Raw genomic sequence first — 15,620 nt, 5'->3', positions numbered from 1 at the left:
CTATTTTTAGATACCAAAAAGGAGGGATTGACTCTGGGAGTCATTCCCAATTTTGGCTTTTGCGCCCCTGGCTAAGAGCAGCCAGGGGCACTTATGACAGCAGCAAATGGTGCAAAACGACTGGTAACCATGCTCATCTTTTTACCAATTTATGGATTGGTAGATGGTACAGTATGGCTGATAACCATCTCTTCTGTCATGCAAAAGCAAAAGCATGCTGCTGTGTAGCGCTGCTGAATCGCCTCTGTCAGCGGCATCTAGTACACATACAGTGACAGTCACAAAAGGCAAAACAGGCTCCATGATTGCCATGCTATGGCATCTGCCAGGGCAATCCAGGGAAAAAAGGCGTGAAATGCTTGTCTGCCGTTGCTTTCCCAGAGGAAGGAGTGACTGACGACATTTACCCAGAACCACCCGCGACAATGAATTTTGCCCCATCAGGCACTGGGATCTCAACCTGGAAATTCCAAGGGGCGGGGGAGGCTGCGGGAACTATGGGATAGCTACGGAATAGCTACCCACAGTGCAACGCTCCAGAAGTCGATGCTAGCCTCGGACTGTGGACGCACACCACCGATTTAATGTGTTTAGTGTGGCCGCGCGCACTCGATTTTATACAATCTGTTTTACAAAACCGGTTTATGCAAATTCGGAATAGTCCCGTAGTGTAGACGTACCCTGTGATCAGTAAAAAGATGTCAATTTTGTGATGTCTCAGCATCCAGGTCTTGAATCTTATTAGAATGTGCTGTTTCTGTGTATTATTTACATTATTTTGAATTTGATTAGCTGGGAGAGGGGGTACTTTTAGAGAAGGTAGAAGAGCTCACAACACAGGAATAGTGCTGCTGAGAGCATAACAAGAGGTTGTGCTGAGTTACTGCAAAACAGAGCCCCGCAGAAAGAGTATTGGTATGTTTAATTTTTTTTCATTCCTTATTTCTGCAGAGACATGGCTGTTGTTTCTGGGCAGACTAGTAAAAGAGGATCCCTTACATTGGCTCCACCTTCTGCCATTGAGGCACCTCTGTCCCCAATCAAACCGGTACAGATCACAGTGTTGGAGGCACATGACCTGGTAAAGGCTTCTGAAATGTCTCATCTTGTCTGGCATTAAATATATCTGGTTTAGTAAATGGAGCAGGCATGAACTTTTATACTGTAAACCCTTCTAAAACTTGGTGTGAGACCATAACACTCCTGAGCAGTCTGTAATGAAACCAGGACCTCAGTGTAACCCATAATTACACAGCATGGCTCTCTGTTCCCCGGTAGTGGCTAGTTCATATGTAGATTAAAGGGTCTTGTTTTTCGGTCGAAAAATCTTGGGTTCAATCCCCACCAACGGCCCATCCAGGAATATTGCATTGCATAAACATTAATTTGAAACGTGGTCTACCATGCCCCCTCCTGCATTACTATCAGTATTTTTAGTTAGTTCTTTACAACAAAGTTTTCTAAGCAATTCATGATGTAGGTTATACTCCTGTTTTGCTAACTTTTTTTTTTTAAATTCCACACCTCCTTCCTTCACCAACATAATATAGAGACAAACTCTTAGAAAAGAGTTGATTCTGATCTCAATTACAGCAATGTAAATCTCAAATAACTCGACTGAAATTTGTGCCAGTTAACTAAAATCAAAATCTGGCCATTAATGAAGTCAATGTGCCACATTACATTCCTGGTTGATCTTAATGATGTCTAGAGTAATTGTAACAACTCAGGAAAAAGACCTGGGTGCCACAGTGGACAGCACAATGAAAATTTCTGCTCATTATATAGCCGCATTCAGAAAAGCAAATAAAATGTATAAATGCCTAGACAGATAGCTAGATGCATTCTACCCTTAGTATCAAAATCTCTCTCATGCATTAATAGATTTCCCCTTGCTATGCCTTTGTGCAGTAGGGAAGTATATAAAGCAGGGTTTGGCAACCTTTCAGAAGTGGTGTGCCGAGTCTTCATTTATTCACTCTAATTTAAGATTTCGCGTGCCGGTAATATATTTTAATGTTTTTAGAAGGTCTCTTTCTATAAGTCTATAATATATAACTAAACTATTGTTGTATGTAAAATAAATAAGGATTTTAAAATGTTTAAGAAGCTTCATTTAAAATTAAATTAAAATGCAGAGCCCCCCTGGACCGGTGGCCAGGACCCGGGCAGTGTGAGTACCACTGAAAAATCAGCTCGCGTGCCACAGGTTGCCTACCCCTGATATAAAGGAATGAGATGGGAAATAATACTGAAAATATTAAATTTAATTTATATAAATCAGTGGTACAACCTGAACTGGAATACTTAAATTCTGGTCACCCTCTCTCTCTCAAAAAATAGCAAGTATAGAGAGGGCTAAGAGATTTGGGGTGGGAATGTTAAGAGATACATAAAAACTTCCAGATGAAGGTACATAGAAGAAATTTGGGAATGTTTAGTTAGAGAGGAGATGAATAAGAGAGGACATGAGAAAGGAATACAGAATAATGAATGGTATAGAAAAGATAACTTCTATTTAGCCTCTCTCAATGGATTAATAAGGAAGCATTTAATGAAACTGAAAAATAGCAAATTTTAAACGGATAAAAGGATATATTGAATACACAATACACAATGAAATCATGGAACTCATTCGGCAAAATTGCTTAGCAGGATTCAAATAAAGATTTGGCTTATATGGATAAGGATTAAAGAAAAGTTTGAAGAGGATATCAACCTTTGTGTTGGGCATAAGCCAACCTCTATCTTGAGAGCGTTAGGAAATATTTTCCCCCTGTGTTGAGGTTATATCACAATTGCCCACCTCATCATTTCTTGCACTGTCTTTGGGAGCATCTGCTCCTGGCCAGTGGCCACTGTCAGAAAAAGGCTGGTGAGTTAAATGGACCACTGGTCTGATATACTTTAGAATGTCCTATATTCCTATGACAGGTTTCAGAGTAGCAGCCGTGTTAGTCTGTATCCGCAAAAAAAAAAAAAAAAAAAAGGAGTACTTGTGGCACCTTAAAGACTAACCTTAAATAAATAAATAAATAAATAAATTAAATTTGTTAGTCTTTAAGGTGCCACAAGTACTCCTGTTTTTTTTTTTTTTGCTATATTCCTATGTTTAAGAACACTGGTAAACACATGCTAAAAACTGTACCCATATTTAAAGCTACTAGTATTAAGTTAATGAGTCTACATAATCCAAATATTTCCAAAAAGCTTGCTAAAATTCCCCACTAGATTTCAAGGAGTTCTTTAGCTATACAGTATTCTAGAATTTCATATTAATGCAGCTTTGCCATTTGTGAGCTACCTCCTCAGTTGTTTACAAAAATCAGAACCTTTCTTGAAATTATTATTAATTATTATGTTGCCCCTTTGGATGAAAGTCAGTGTAGTTATGATTCTCTCCTCCTCCATGCTGATGAAGACTATTACTTTTAAATGCCCCTACCACATCTGGGTGCTAGTAACCTCTGGGATGCTGCAGAGGAATAGAATGGAAGAAGGTGAAATCTCAGGGAGACCATAGTTTTTCACCTTAAACCCATTGTGTGTGGAGTAACTGAAAAAAAAATCCTTCTTTTCCTTAGCTCAACCACCTTCTGTGGACAGCTCTGGTTGTGAGCAATTTTATTCTACAGCAAGAGGCAGATTTCAAATAATTAACCTATTGTTGGTTTGTGTTTGCCAGAAAGGTGTCAAAGGAGACACTCCAGTGACCTATGTGCGTGCAGAGTATAACGGTGTTATCCTGGGTGACTCCCTGAAAATTGATGTTTCTTCAGATGGGACAGTGAAATATAACTTCACCACTAGCTTTGAATACAATTCTGATGGGCCAAACTCTCTAGATGACATCGCACACAAACCCTTATTCTGTAAGTAACTGTCACTCTAACTATCCATTCATATTTGCCTAGAATGAATCACTAGAGAATTGAAAGGAGCTCTGGCCCTGGGGATCTGTCGCTGCTCCATCCCCATCTGCTCCTAACAAGAGTCGTTCATTAGAGAATGGAGTAGAAGCATTGCCATGGGGAACTCTCAGCTACTCTATTCTCATCCTCTTCCAGCAGGACTTGCTTGAGAATGAAGTCTGAGCACTGGCTGTGGGAAACACTCAGCTATTCTGTCCCCTTCAGTCACTGGGGAATCAAGTAGGAGTGTTGGTTAAGAGCCAATACACTTTTTAAGCACCCTGAATGAGCTCACTGTTTCCAGCTGCTGTTTTATAGGTGATTGAGAAACATCACCGGATTCTGTTTTTTCCCTGCAGTGACTGTGATTGAAGTTTTACCAAAGGAGAAGAAGCAGAAGGAGGAAAAGACTGTGGCTCTTGGTCAGGCTGTTGTGGACCTTCTACCGCTGCTGGAAGGTGCAATGTAGAATTCATACTGTGTCCTCATCCACCTCTTGCTCTCACATAGCTTCTTCGTTGTAGCTTCACTTCTGTTGACAAATAATACCTAGTGCTGTCTTTAGAAAGGTGGATTATATGGGGGGCAGATAGCACAGTTTTTCCATTCAGGGAGTGATTTCATTACAGGAGAGCTTCAGACTTTATGCTGATTCTGTCTTTGTTTCTTCACAGGAAAGTGTTCTTTTAGAGCAACAGTTCCACTGCATCCAGTTCCTGGCTCTCCACTAGAGAGCCTTCGCCCAGATGCCAAGGTATTTGGAATTTCCCAAGGCCATTCACTCAATAATTCAACTATGCAGCTATATGGTGCAATTTAAATCAAAAGCTATGAATATTTCAGGAACTATGACTCAGCCATACTGCAAATTATGTATACATTATGGTAATACATATAAAAAATTGGGGCCCTGTCCTTCTCCCATTGATTACAATAGGAGCAGGATTGGGTCCATAAACCCTAATATATGCTGTACAAAAAGCTACATTGAAAGAGCAAAGCGAAGGGCTGAAAAATCAGAAAATGGCCTCATTAAGGATGCCTGCATAACCTTAACTGTCCCTTTGTGCAAACAAAATATTATATGGTCTTTCATTACTTCATCGCATACTATTTTTACTATAGGATCCCTGCCTTATTCAGAACACTGGTTGAACAGTGTTCAGTGAATGAAGCAATGATACATAGTGAATGAGGAAATCTGCCTAATTTTAATCCAAATTCTGTTTGCAATTACCAGTGTAAGTTCATTGAAATCAGTGGACTTTAAATTTACACTGGTATATCTGAAAACATATTTCTGACGTCAGTAGACAAGTCAATCGATATGTAATGAATGAGGCAAGTGTCCACTCACACTGAACAGTGAAGATAATAAATATTCAAAAGTTACTTCATTCACTGATTGCCATCCATCCTATATGTGATCTTGTGATTAAATACTGTGTAATAATGAATATTGATAAAGAGCTCAGTTGAGGTTCCATGTGTTAACTTTGGCATCTCCTGAATGTTGAGTGCTTCATTTTGCATCCTTTATGTTCTTTCAACACAGCTAAGTTTTATTTAACTTTTCATTTGTTTGTTAAGCAGTGACGGTGAGAAACATAGTCCCTGCCCTGAGAAGCTTACATTCTAAATAGAGTAACTCCTCACTTAAAGTTGTCCTAGTTAACGTTGTTACATTGCTTATCAATTAGAGAACATGCTTGTTTAAAGTTGTGCAATGCGCCCCGTGGCAGGGCATGACTCACTGCTGCGGTGGCTCCTGCTGGTTGTCCAGGGAATTAGCTCTTTTCAGTCAGGAGTGCCCTCTGCCGGCTGCCGTCTCACCTGCCACTGGCCCCGTGTCTCTCCCAGACCCCAGTGCCGCTTGTCTTTGGGGTGCTTCCCCCTGGCAATACCCCCACAGTCTCAGGGTCTCCCCTCCTAGGGGAACCCCCAACTCTCTCTATCCCCACCTTGCCTCAGTCATGGGCTACTGCCAGTCACCATCTAGCCCACACTCACTGGGGCAGGCTGCAGTGTAAAAGCCACTCATCATAAGCAAGGGGGGTTGGACCTGCTGCCTCTGCCTACTCATGGGCTGCCCCCTGCAACCCCAGTACCTAACTGGCCCTCCACTAGGCCACAGCCTGCGGGGTTTCTGGGCCGGAGCTCCCCAGCTTGCTTGGCCTTCCCCTAGCCTTGCTCCACTCCAGGTACCTTCTCTCAGCTCCCTGCAGCCCGGTCGGTCCATCCATCCGTCCCTCTCAAAGCTAGAGAGATTCTGTCTCTGGCTTCTGGCCCCAGCCCTCTTATAGGGCCAGCTGCGGCTGCTTCCCCAATCAGCTTAGTAGCTGCTTTCTCCCAGCCACAGCCCTCCCCAAGGCTGCTTTTAACTCCTTCAGGGCAGGAGCGGGGTAACCACCCCGCTACACTCCTTTATAACATTGTTTGGCAGCTGCCTGCTTTGTCCACTGCTTGCAGAAAGAGCAGCCCATTGGAGCTAGCTGGTGGGGGCTTGGAACCAGGGTGGACCAGCAGCCTCCTGGCCCCATCAGCTCCCCATTTCCCTAGTTCCCTGTGCGGCAGCCTCCCAGCAGGCAATCAATTGCCGGCAATTCAGCTGTCCCTCCCCCCACTGCCATGTGCTGCTCCTGCCCTCTGCCTTGGAGCTGCCCCCGGGAGCCTTCTGCTTGCTGTGCAGGTGGGGTGGAGAGGCTAATGTCGGGGTGTTCCCCTCCCCCCACTTCTGCCTCCCGCTTCTTTACCCCATCTCCACAGAGCCGGGGAGGACACAACAGGGCTCAGGATGGAGGCAGCTTGCTGGCAGTAGCTGCTGTCTCAACTTGCTGATCTACTTTAAAAGGCAGTGTACTTAGAGTGGGATCAATGTACTTAAAGGGGAAATGCGCGTCTCTCTCTCTCTCACATAGGGTGTGTGTCTCTGTCTGCCATGCTGTCTCCCCTCCCTCCATTCGTTCTGCCTTGTAGATTGTGAGGCTACATTATCAACAATGTGTTAACCCTTGAGGGCTCAGCTGAGTGCTAGTTCATCATTTAGCAGTAAGGCATTCCCAGTGAAATATCCCACCCTCTGACTCCACCACCTCAACCAAGTTTCACAATCATCATTGCTGTGTATAGTTCTAAATTGTTTGTTTAAAACTTATTGTGTGTGTGTGTGTGTGTGTGTGTGTGTGTGTAAAATTTCCCTGCAACCTAACTGCCCCTATTTACTTTAATTCTTATGGGAAATTGGATTCGCTTAACATTGTTTTGCTTAAAGTATTCTTTTTCAGGAACAACTACAACGTTAAGCAAGGAGTTACTGTAGAGAAACATTACATTTTGGAAACAAATCATTTAATTACCATAAGATTCATTTAGCACACAGTAATGCCCATTTTGTCTTCATTTGACTCAATGAATAAAATAATATTGTAGATTTCTAACTTAGGCAGACCTCTATGTATTTTCTCTGCAAAGACAGATGCATGGTAACTGTTTAATAACTTCGCTGTTTCCAGGAGAATGTCACTTCAGTTTGCTCTTATTTTGCAGTGTGGCCTTGAAGTGGCAGTGTCCATCCAAGAGTCCCTGCTTTCTGTATCGCAACTTTCAGGTGGCAATCTCCTCAAGGTTACCTTGGAGGCTGCTTATTCTGTCCCTGAAGTGTTTGTTCCCACAGGACCCCAGCAAAACTACATGGTTTGCTTGCAAGTACCAACTGTTGGAGAGGTGGGGAACTGTCAATGAACTTTTTATACACATCCCAGATAGATCTTTGCTTCTGTGGTTTCTAAGATGTTAATCTGCATGAGTAATAAATGTCTATGCCTATTATAAAGCAACAAAGAGTCCTGTTGCACCTTATAGACTAACATATGTATTGGAGCATAAGCTTTCGTGGGTGAATACCCACTTTGTCAGACGCACGTAATGGAAATTTCCAGAGGCAGGTATAAATATGCAGGCCAGAATCAATCTGGAGATAACGAGGTTAGTTCAATCAGGGAGGATGAGGCCCTCTTCTAGCAGTTGAGGTGTGAATTTCTCTTTGAAGTCTGGTCCTGAAGTTTTTTGGCTGTAGGATGGCTATCTTAAAATCTGCTATTGTGTGGCCAGGAAAGTTGAAGTGTTCTCCTACAGGTTTTTGTATATTGCCATTCCTAATATCTGACTTGTGTCCATTTATCCTTTTACATAGGGACTGTCCAGTTTGGCCAATGTACATAGCAAAGGGGCATTGCTGGCACATGATGGCATATATAACATTGGTAGACGTGCAGGTGAATGAACCGGTGATGTTGTAGCTCATCTGGTTAGGTCCTGTTATGGTGTTGCTGGTGTAGATATGTGGACAGAGTTGGCATCAAGGTTTGTTGCATGGATTGGTTCATGAGTTAGAGTTGTTATGGTGTGGTGTGTGGTTGCTGGTGAGAATATGCTTAAGGTTGGTGAGTTATCTATGGGCGAGGACTGGCCTGCCTCCCAAGGTGACAATATATACCTCCAGACCAGTGGTACCACTATGGGCACCAGCATGGCTCCACAATATGCCAACATTTTTATGGCTGACCTGGAACAATGCTTCCTCAGCTCTCGTCCGCTCACACCTCTTCTCTAACTATGCTACATTGATGACATCATCATCTGGACCCATGGGAAGGGGACTCTGGAAGAATTCCACCATGATTTCAACAGCTTCCACCCCACCATCAACCTCAGCCTGGACCAATCCACACGGGAAGTCCACTTCCTAGACACCACAGTACAAATAAGTGATGGTCACGTTAACACCACCCTCTACCGAAAACCCACTGACCGCTATGCTTACCTTCATGCCTCCAGCTTCCATCTCAGACACACCACACAATCCATCGTCTACAGCCAAGCACTGAGGTACAACTGCATTTGCTCCAACCCCTCAGACAGAGACCAACATCTATAAGATCTTCACCAAGCATTCTTAAAACTACGATACCCGCACGAGGAAATAAGGAAACAAATCAACAGAGCCAGACGTGTACCCCTGATTGAACTAACCTCGTTATCTCCAGATTGATTCTGGCCTGCATATTTATACCTGCCTCTGGAAATTTCCATTACATGCATCTGACGAAGTGGGTATTCACCCACGAAAGCTCATGCTCCAATACATCTGTTAGTCTATGTGGTGCCACAGGACTCTTTGTTGCTTTTTACAGATCCAGACTAACACAGCTACCCCTCTAATACTTATGCCTATTGTGTGAGTACGTCCAACTGTTTCTGTAGCCACATAACTATATTGATATTTGTCAATGATTTTTCAGCTGTTTGTGTATGTATATTTCTGTGACTTAGATCAAGCCCATTATTGCCTGCTCTGTGCATTTCCATGGCAACTCCCATGTTCATGTGTGTTGAAATGGGTGGGATTTTCCTGTCTCTGTCAGTTTATGCAGTTTGATGCTTGTATTTCGTAGCTTCTATACCTGTGTGGGCTGAAGCATGTTTTCCAAGCTGTGTCGCTATAATGTTGCTTTTTAATTGTTCGTCACACCTCACTATAATGTTTACTTGCTTTTGCTCAGACCTCTGAAAGAAAATCCTTTTCCTTTATACCTCTCTAGAAAGAGTACCCTTTGGCGTTCAAGAACGGGATCCTGAAGCTTGGTGGTGAAAAAGAACCAATACCTCGGCCAAAAAAATGGCCCATTAGCAACATCCTGGCACCAGGAGCTCAAAACATTCCAGACTCTTTTATTGTTGGTGGCCCCTATGAGGAGGAGGATGGAGAGCTCAACAAAACAGAGGTGAGGAAGAAATGACCTTGAAGCAGCCGGGAGAGAGCCGGAGTGTGTAGCAAAACTAATTACTGACAACCTTCTTTCAAAGATACAAAACGGGAGGAATGGGAAGCAAGGTCTGGAGGAGGAGACCTGATGCTTGTCCGAGCACCATCACAAGCCAGGCTGCTGGTGACACAAGTAAATCCAACTTTAATTGGCTCCAGAACTATAATAACCGTTGCTAATTCATTTTGTTCAGATGCTGATTCTTCTGTGTGGAGTCGAATTCTGCAATAAGTTCTCCCTTTGGAGGTGATAAGCATTTCACCACTAGGCTAGGCACTGCCCATCAGTTGGAATGCAGTGTACTGGGTCAGGGAGTGATCTGAACATCTGACTGTTTCTCCTAGGACAGGGAATTTAGGATTCAGGCTGAGAGCATAAAGAAGAGAATTGTTTGGGACTTGGAAAGGCGCTGTTACCTAGACCCTGCAGCAGTACTCAGGTAAGAAAACAAAGGAAAATTCCCTGGGCAAAAAGTGATGGGGATGGGGAGGAACATATGAATTTCCAGACTGCATATGCCCCATGATTCATCTGTTTCAGTATCCTGTCTCTGACAGTGACCAGCACCAGGTGCTTTTGAGGAAGACGCAACAGACTCCACCATAGATGTGGGGTAATCTGCTTAATCCCTCATAGAGCTTCTTTTAAATCCTGAAGCATGAGGTTTTATATCCCTTCCAGTACTTCTAATTTTTTTAGCATCCATAAATCTGGATATTTCTGTTATCTATATAAATATCAAATCCCTCTGAATCTTGCTAATTTTTTTACCTCAATGTCATACTGTGGCAATGAGTTCCATAGTCCAGTTATCCATTATGTGTAGAAGTATTTCCTTGTATCCATTTTGAATTTGCTACTTTTCAATTTCTTTGAAAGTTCCCTTTGTTTTTGAGCTATAAGACAGGAAGAATGGACACTCTCTCAATCTACCTTCTCTGTAATTCATGATTTTAAACTTTTGTCATGTCTGCTCTTATTCATCTCTTCTCTAAGGTAAAGGGGAGAAAAGAAAGGAAAACTCCAACATGTTTCAGACTGATTTGTCAGTTAATAATAGATCTATAGCTAATGTGCCATAGAGGCAGATGGCATTGTACAGTGAGTAAAATGTGGCAAACAAGTAGGAGTCACAGCCCCAAAATGCTTATTTTCTAAAGCCACAAAATGCTTTGTTCTGTCCAGTGCAAAGGGTATCGAACAAACAGAGTGGAGTTTGGTCTTTATAGCTGGATGCTTTGCAGGAGGGGGAAGGTGGTTATCTTCAGGAGTGTTTTGAAAGAGGAGAACTTGGCTCACATTAAATGGAAGGCTGTTCCAGGCATAACAAGCAGCATGAAAGAAGACATAAGATGTGCTCTGCTATACTGAAGTTTCCTCTTTAAACCTGACCAGCTCTCTCCCTGCCCTAAGTGATCACCCTAGCCTATCAACAGCAAACTATCCTGATGCAAAGACAGGAGGAATAGTAAGAGGCCAACATGGTTGCACTGGGAGCTCTTTAATGACCTGAAAATCAAAATGGAATCCTACAAAAAGTGGAAACCTGGACCAGTTGCTAAAGATGAGTGTAAAAGAACAGCAGAAGCATGTAGGGACAAAATCAGAAAGGCTAAGGCACCAATTGCGTTATGCCTAGTCAGGGTCATAAAAGGCAAGAAGAGGTTCTATAATACATTAGGGGCAAGAGAAAGGTGAAGGAAAGTGTAGCTCCACTACTTGTGAGGAAGGAGAGCTAATGCACAACACCAAAAAAGCTGAGGTGTTTAATGTTTTTTTGCTTCAGTCTTCCCTAAAAACATTAATTATGACCAGATGCTTAACACAGTTAATATTAACAACAAGGGGGAAGGAACATAGGACAGAATAGGGGAAGAACAAGTTAAAGAATATTTAGGTAAATTAATAAATTATTTAGGTAAATCAAATCATCAGGGCCTGACAAAATGCACCCCTAGGGTACTTAAGGAACTAGGTTGTGCCATAGGCACCAACTTCCCCTCTTCCCGGTGAGTGCTTGACCCCCACCCCACCCCTGCACCAACCTCACCCCACCTCCTTCCCCCAAGTCCCCACCCCACCCCACCCCGCCTCTTTACCACCTCCTCCCCTGAGTATGCCGCCTCCCCACTCTTCCCCCTCCCTCCTGAAAAGTCCTAAGCGCCGCCAAACAGCTGTTAGGTGGCAGGTGGGAAGTGCTGAGAGGGGGAGGAGTGGGGACGCGGCGTGCTCGGGGGAGGAGGAGGTGGGGATGGGGAGAACTTGGCTGCTGGTGGGTGTGGAGCACCTGCTAATTTTCCCCCATCGGTGCTGCAGCCCCGCAGCAACCACGGAGTCAGCGCCTATGGGTGGAGCAGTCTCAGAACCATTAACAGTTATCCTCAAGAACTCATGGAGGATGGGTGAGGTCCCAGAGGAGTGGAGAAGAACAAACATAGTACCTATCTTTAAAAAGGGGAACAAAAAGGACCCAGGGAATTATAAACCAGTCAGCCTAACTCTGATACCTGGAAAGATACTGGACAAATTATTAAATAAACTGTTTGTAAGCACCTAGAATTTATGGATGACACCAGGCTGGCAGGGACTGCAAGCACTTTGGAGGACAGGATTAGACTTAAAAATAGTCTTGAGAATTGGTCAGAATCAACAAGATGAAATTCAATAAAGACAAGTGCAAGGTGCTACACTTACACACAACTACAAAATGGGAAATAGCCAGGTAGGCAGTAGTGCTGCTGAAAAGGATCTGGGGGTGATACTGGGTCACACTGACTGTGAGCCAACTATAGATGCAGTTGTAAAAAAACTTAATATCTTGCTGGGGTGTATTAACTGGAGTGTCATAAGTATGACCAGTAACTGTTCCATTCTACTTGGTGCTGGTAAGGCCAATCCTGGAGTATTGTGGCCAGTTCTGGGTGCCACACTTTAAGAAGGATGTGGACAGGTTGGAGAAAGTACAGAGGACAGTAAAAAAAAAAAAGATAAAAAGGTTTAGAAAACCTGACCTGTGAGGAACAGTTTAAAAAACCTGGGCATGTTTAGTCTTAAGAAAAGAAGACTGAGTGGGAGCCTGATAACAGTCGTCAAGTATATTAATGACCGGTGTAAAGAGGCCAGTGAGCAATTGTTCTCCATATCCGTTTGAAGGGTAGGACAAGAAGTAATGGGCTTAATCTGCAGCAAAGGAGATTTAGGTTAGATATTAGCAAAAACTTTCAACTATAAGGACAGTTAAGTACAGGGATAGGCTACCAAGGGAGTTTGTGGAATCCCCATCATCGGAGGTTTTTAAGAAGTTAGACAAACACCTTTCAGGGATGGCATAGGTATACTTGGACTTGCCTCAGCACGGGGTGATGGACTAGGCAACCTCTCAAGGTCCCTTCCAGCCCTATATTTCTGCGATTCTATCCTGTGATTCTATCCTTTGTGATTTTTACAGTAGAATGCTGTGATATCACAGCCAAAGCACTGCGATTTACAATGGAGAATGAGCCATAGGAGCTGATGAACTCTTAAGGAGTAACATTCCTGTTTTCATGCAGTTGTCCCTGCTAATAAAAACTGAAACTTAGAATAGAACATTTCACTGGGGGCACTGGTAGATTTTTTTTTAATTATTTTTTTAAAGAAAATAGTTCTACCAGTTTATTTCTTCCCATAATGCTTACAGTAAATGTGTAGCCTCATTTTCCCTAAGTGGCACAGGCTAATCTCTGGACTGTTTTTCTATATTTCTCAATTGTCTCCTTTGGTGTGGCAGTTTACAGAAGCGCATTGCAGAATGCCGGTACTGGCCAGTGGAGATTACCAGGGTGCCTGTGGTTACTTCCACCAAAGGGAAATCTAGCAAGTTAGACAAGGTAAATATGCCTAGAGATTTGTATATATGCATATGATTGTATTTCGGTGCCATTTTCCATCAGCGGTTCTGCTAAGGCAGGAACAGTTTCCAAATGGCAGAGGTGAGTTAGGGAGGGCTAGAGGCTTTGGTAATGGAGTAATCAGCCTTACAAAGCTGTCAAACAAATATCAACGTTTCAAGTTACAACACACAACTATCTTGCTAGTGCTCTTTAGTACCATGGCAACTGAAGAGGGATTACTTGGGAAAGTGATTAGCTGATCTTTCCTTTGGCCAAGATGTTCGTTGAGCACCTCTCAGATGTTCAGGGATCCTAAACTGGCCATATGATTTTGCAGCAATGACTAACTATGTTCTCCTTGCCCCATACTGGACACTAAGTTCCTCAGAACTCTAGCAGGACATTCTGTTTCCTAGTCAGCTGGTGAGTGCCTTTAGAGGCTTATCTCTTTGAGTGCCAGGATACAGCCCAGTAGGAACAGAGCACTTGGCTTCACTAAGAAAATGTGTCCTTGACTTGCAGAGATTGGAATAATATTGGGTATGGAAGGACTGCAGCATATTCTTTCAAGCTGACACAGCTTTATGCCAGCTGGGGAAACTTCAGTGACCGGACCCTATTGATATAACTTTGTTTTATTAGGAATTGGTGCAGTATGCAGAAGCCTGCAGTGATGGCCTGAAAACCTAGCAAAGAACAGTCCTGAGAACAGTCATTTAGCTAACTCATGCCTGGTCTTGTTTGCCTTTCCAGGGAGATGATGATGGACAGATTTTCTTCCATGGTGTGGCATATGTCAACATGGTGCCTTTGCTGTACCCTGGTGTGAAGCGCATACGAGGGGCTTTCCGTGTATTTGCATATCAAGACAGTGAGGTGTTTGGGAAGGTGAGAATGGGGTTGTACTGTACACTGCAGTACAATCTCCTTGTCCATCTGTGTTCATGCATCACATGTTTGGGAGCAGTCAGGGCTATCAGAATGGTACTTTAGGTTTGCCTTTACAATAAAGCTGGCTCTGAGACTTCACTGGATTTCCAGGTGCTCCCAGGAGAAGTAATAAGACAAGCTTATTGGAGCAGTTTCCTAAATGAGCCAATTTATTTCCTAAGCCATAGTATGAGGCAGACATCCTGTGCAATGGGGTTTGGGGATTGAAGGGACCCTTAGGACATGACTTGTCTACACTCCTTTCTCTGGCAGCAGCTAATCAGTGTTATAAAAAGCCTCCCTCCCCTTATGATAGGTGTTTTTCCCACCACTTCCTAGTGAGGCAGGTCCTCCCTAGGAAAATATAGTGGTTACTGGATCAGTGTAGTTACCACCAGGGATGGTCAAAATATTTTAATTAATTAAAAGGACCACACTGAGGTTGTAATTCATACAGTTTTTTCTATTTTAGTTTCTCTTCTCCCCTTCCCCCCCAACCATGTTACTTTAGGCAAATATTAACATTCATGTTCCCCACAGTAATAATAGAATGTTGAACTTGTTTCTGTGTTTGTTCCAAAGCAGGAGAGACGCACACAAGGGAAAGTAAGTTGGTTTTACCAATCCCCTCGTTCACCTTAACTGTTGACTTGGGATCACAAATATCCCAGGTACAGTCTAGTAGCTGGACCTGGATGAAAACACCAGCCCTTTCCTGTGTGAGTCACACAAACTTTATCCTTCTAGGAGATGGATTATTGAAAAGCAGGTCCAGGCAGACAGCTTTCCTCTAGTCTCTGCTCCATAGGGTGACCAGATGTCCCAATTTTATAGGGACATTCCTGATATTTGGGGCTTTTCCTGATATAGGCTCCTATTACCCGCCCCTAGCTCCATCCTGATTTTTCACACTTGCTGTCTGGTCACCTTACTGCTCCACAATATCCCAGCAGTGCTTTGGTGATGTCTTCTTTCCCATTTGGTACTCCTCACCGGGTCACAATTATAAAAATACATTGTAACTTGCAAATAAAACAACACATGCTCTCTGTGTCTCTCTTACATTCTCATTTCCTGGTCTC

General features: G+C 43.2%; 1 protein-coding gene across 10 annotated transcripts in view; it reads left to right on the top strand.

Annotated features, from left to right (window-relative positions):
- Window positions 1–15,620, top strand: part of WDR90 (WD repeat domain 90) — a 102,110-nt gene that overhangs the window by 3,483 nt on the left and 83,007 nt on the right. For 8 of the 10 annotated variants that reach the window (XR_005585448.1, XR_005585447.1, XM_039491303.1 and 5 more), the window contains exons 2-10: window positions 952–1,081; window positions 3,686–3,872; window positions 4,271–4,369; window positions 4,586–4,665; window positions 7,458–7,634; window positions 9,512–9,694; window positions 10,081–10,175; window positions 13,506–13,605; window positions 14,362–14,496. Coding sequence is in view for 8 of the 10 variants with exons in the window: in XM_039491303.1 (XP_039347237.1) it covers window positions 956–1,081; window positions 3,686–3,872; window positions 4,271–4,369; window positions 4,586–4,665; window positions 7,458–7,634; window positions 9,512–9,694; window positions 10,081–10,175; window positions 13,506–13,605; window positions 14,362–14,496 (1,182 nt within the window). In the remaining 2 variants the exon portion in view is untranslated. Of the gene's footprint in view, window positions 1–951; window positions 1,082–3,685; window positions 3,873–4,270; window positions 4,370–4,585; window positions 4,666–7,457; window positions 7,635–9,511; window positions 9,695–10,080; window positions 10,176–13,505; window positions 13,606–14,361; window positions 14,497–15,620 lie in introns of those variants that run through there. The other 2 variants (XM_039491304.1, XM_039491308.1) reach the window with 2 other exon arrangements.

Source organism: Mauremys reevesii, linkage group 10 (assembly GCF_016161935.1).
Source record: "Mauremys reevesii isolate NIE-2019 linkage group 10, ASM1616193v1, whole genome shotgun sequence".
Lineage (NCBI taxonomy): Eukaryota > Metazoa > Chordata > Testudines > Geoemydidae > Mauremys > Mauremys reevesii.
The sequence above is the reverse complement of the archived record's forward strand: the minus strand, read 5'-3'. Positions and strand labels throughout refer to the sequence as shown.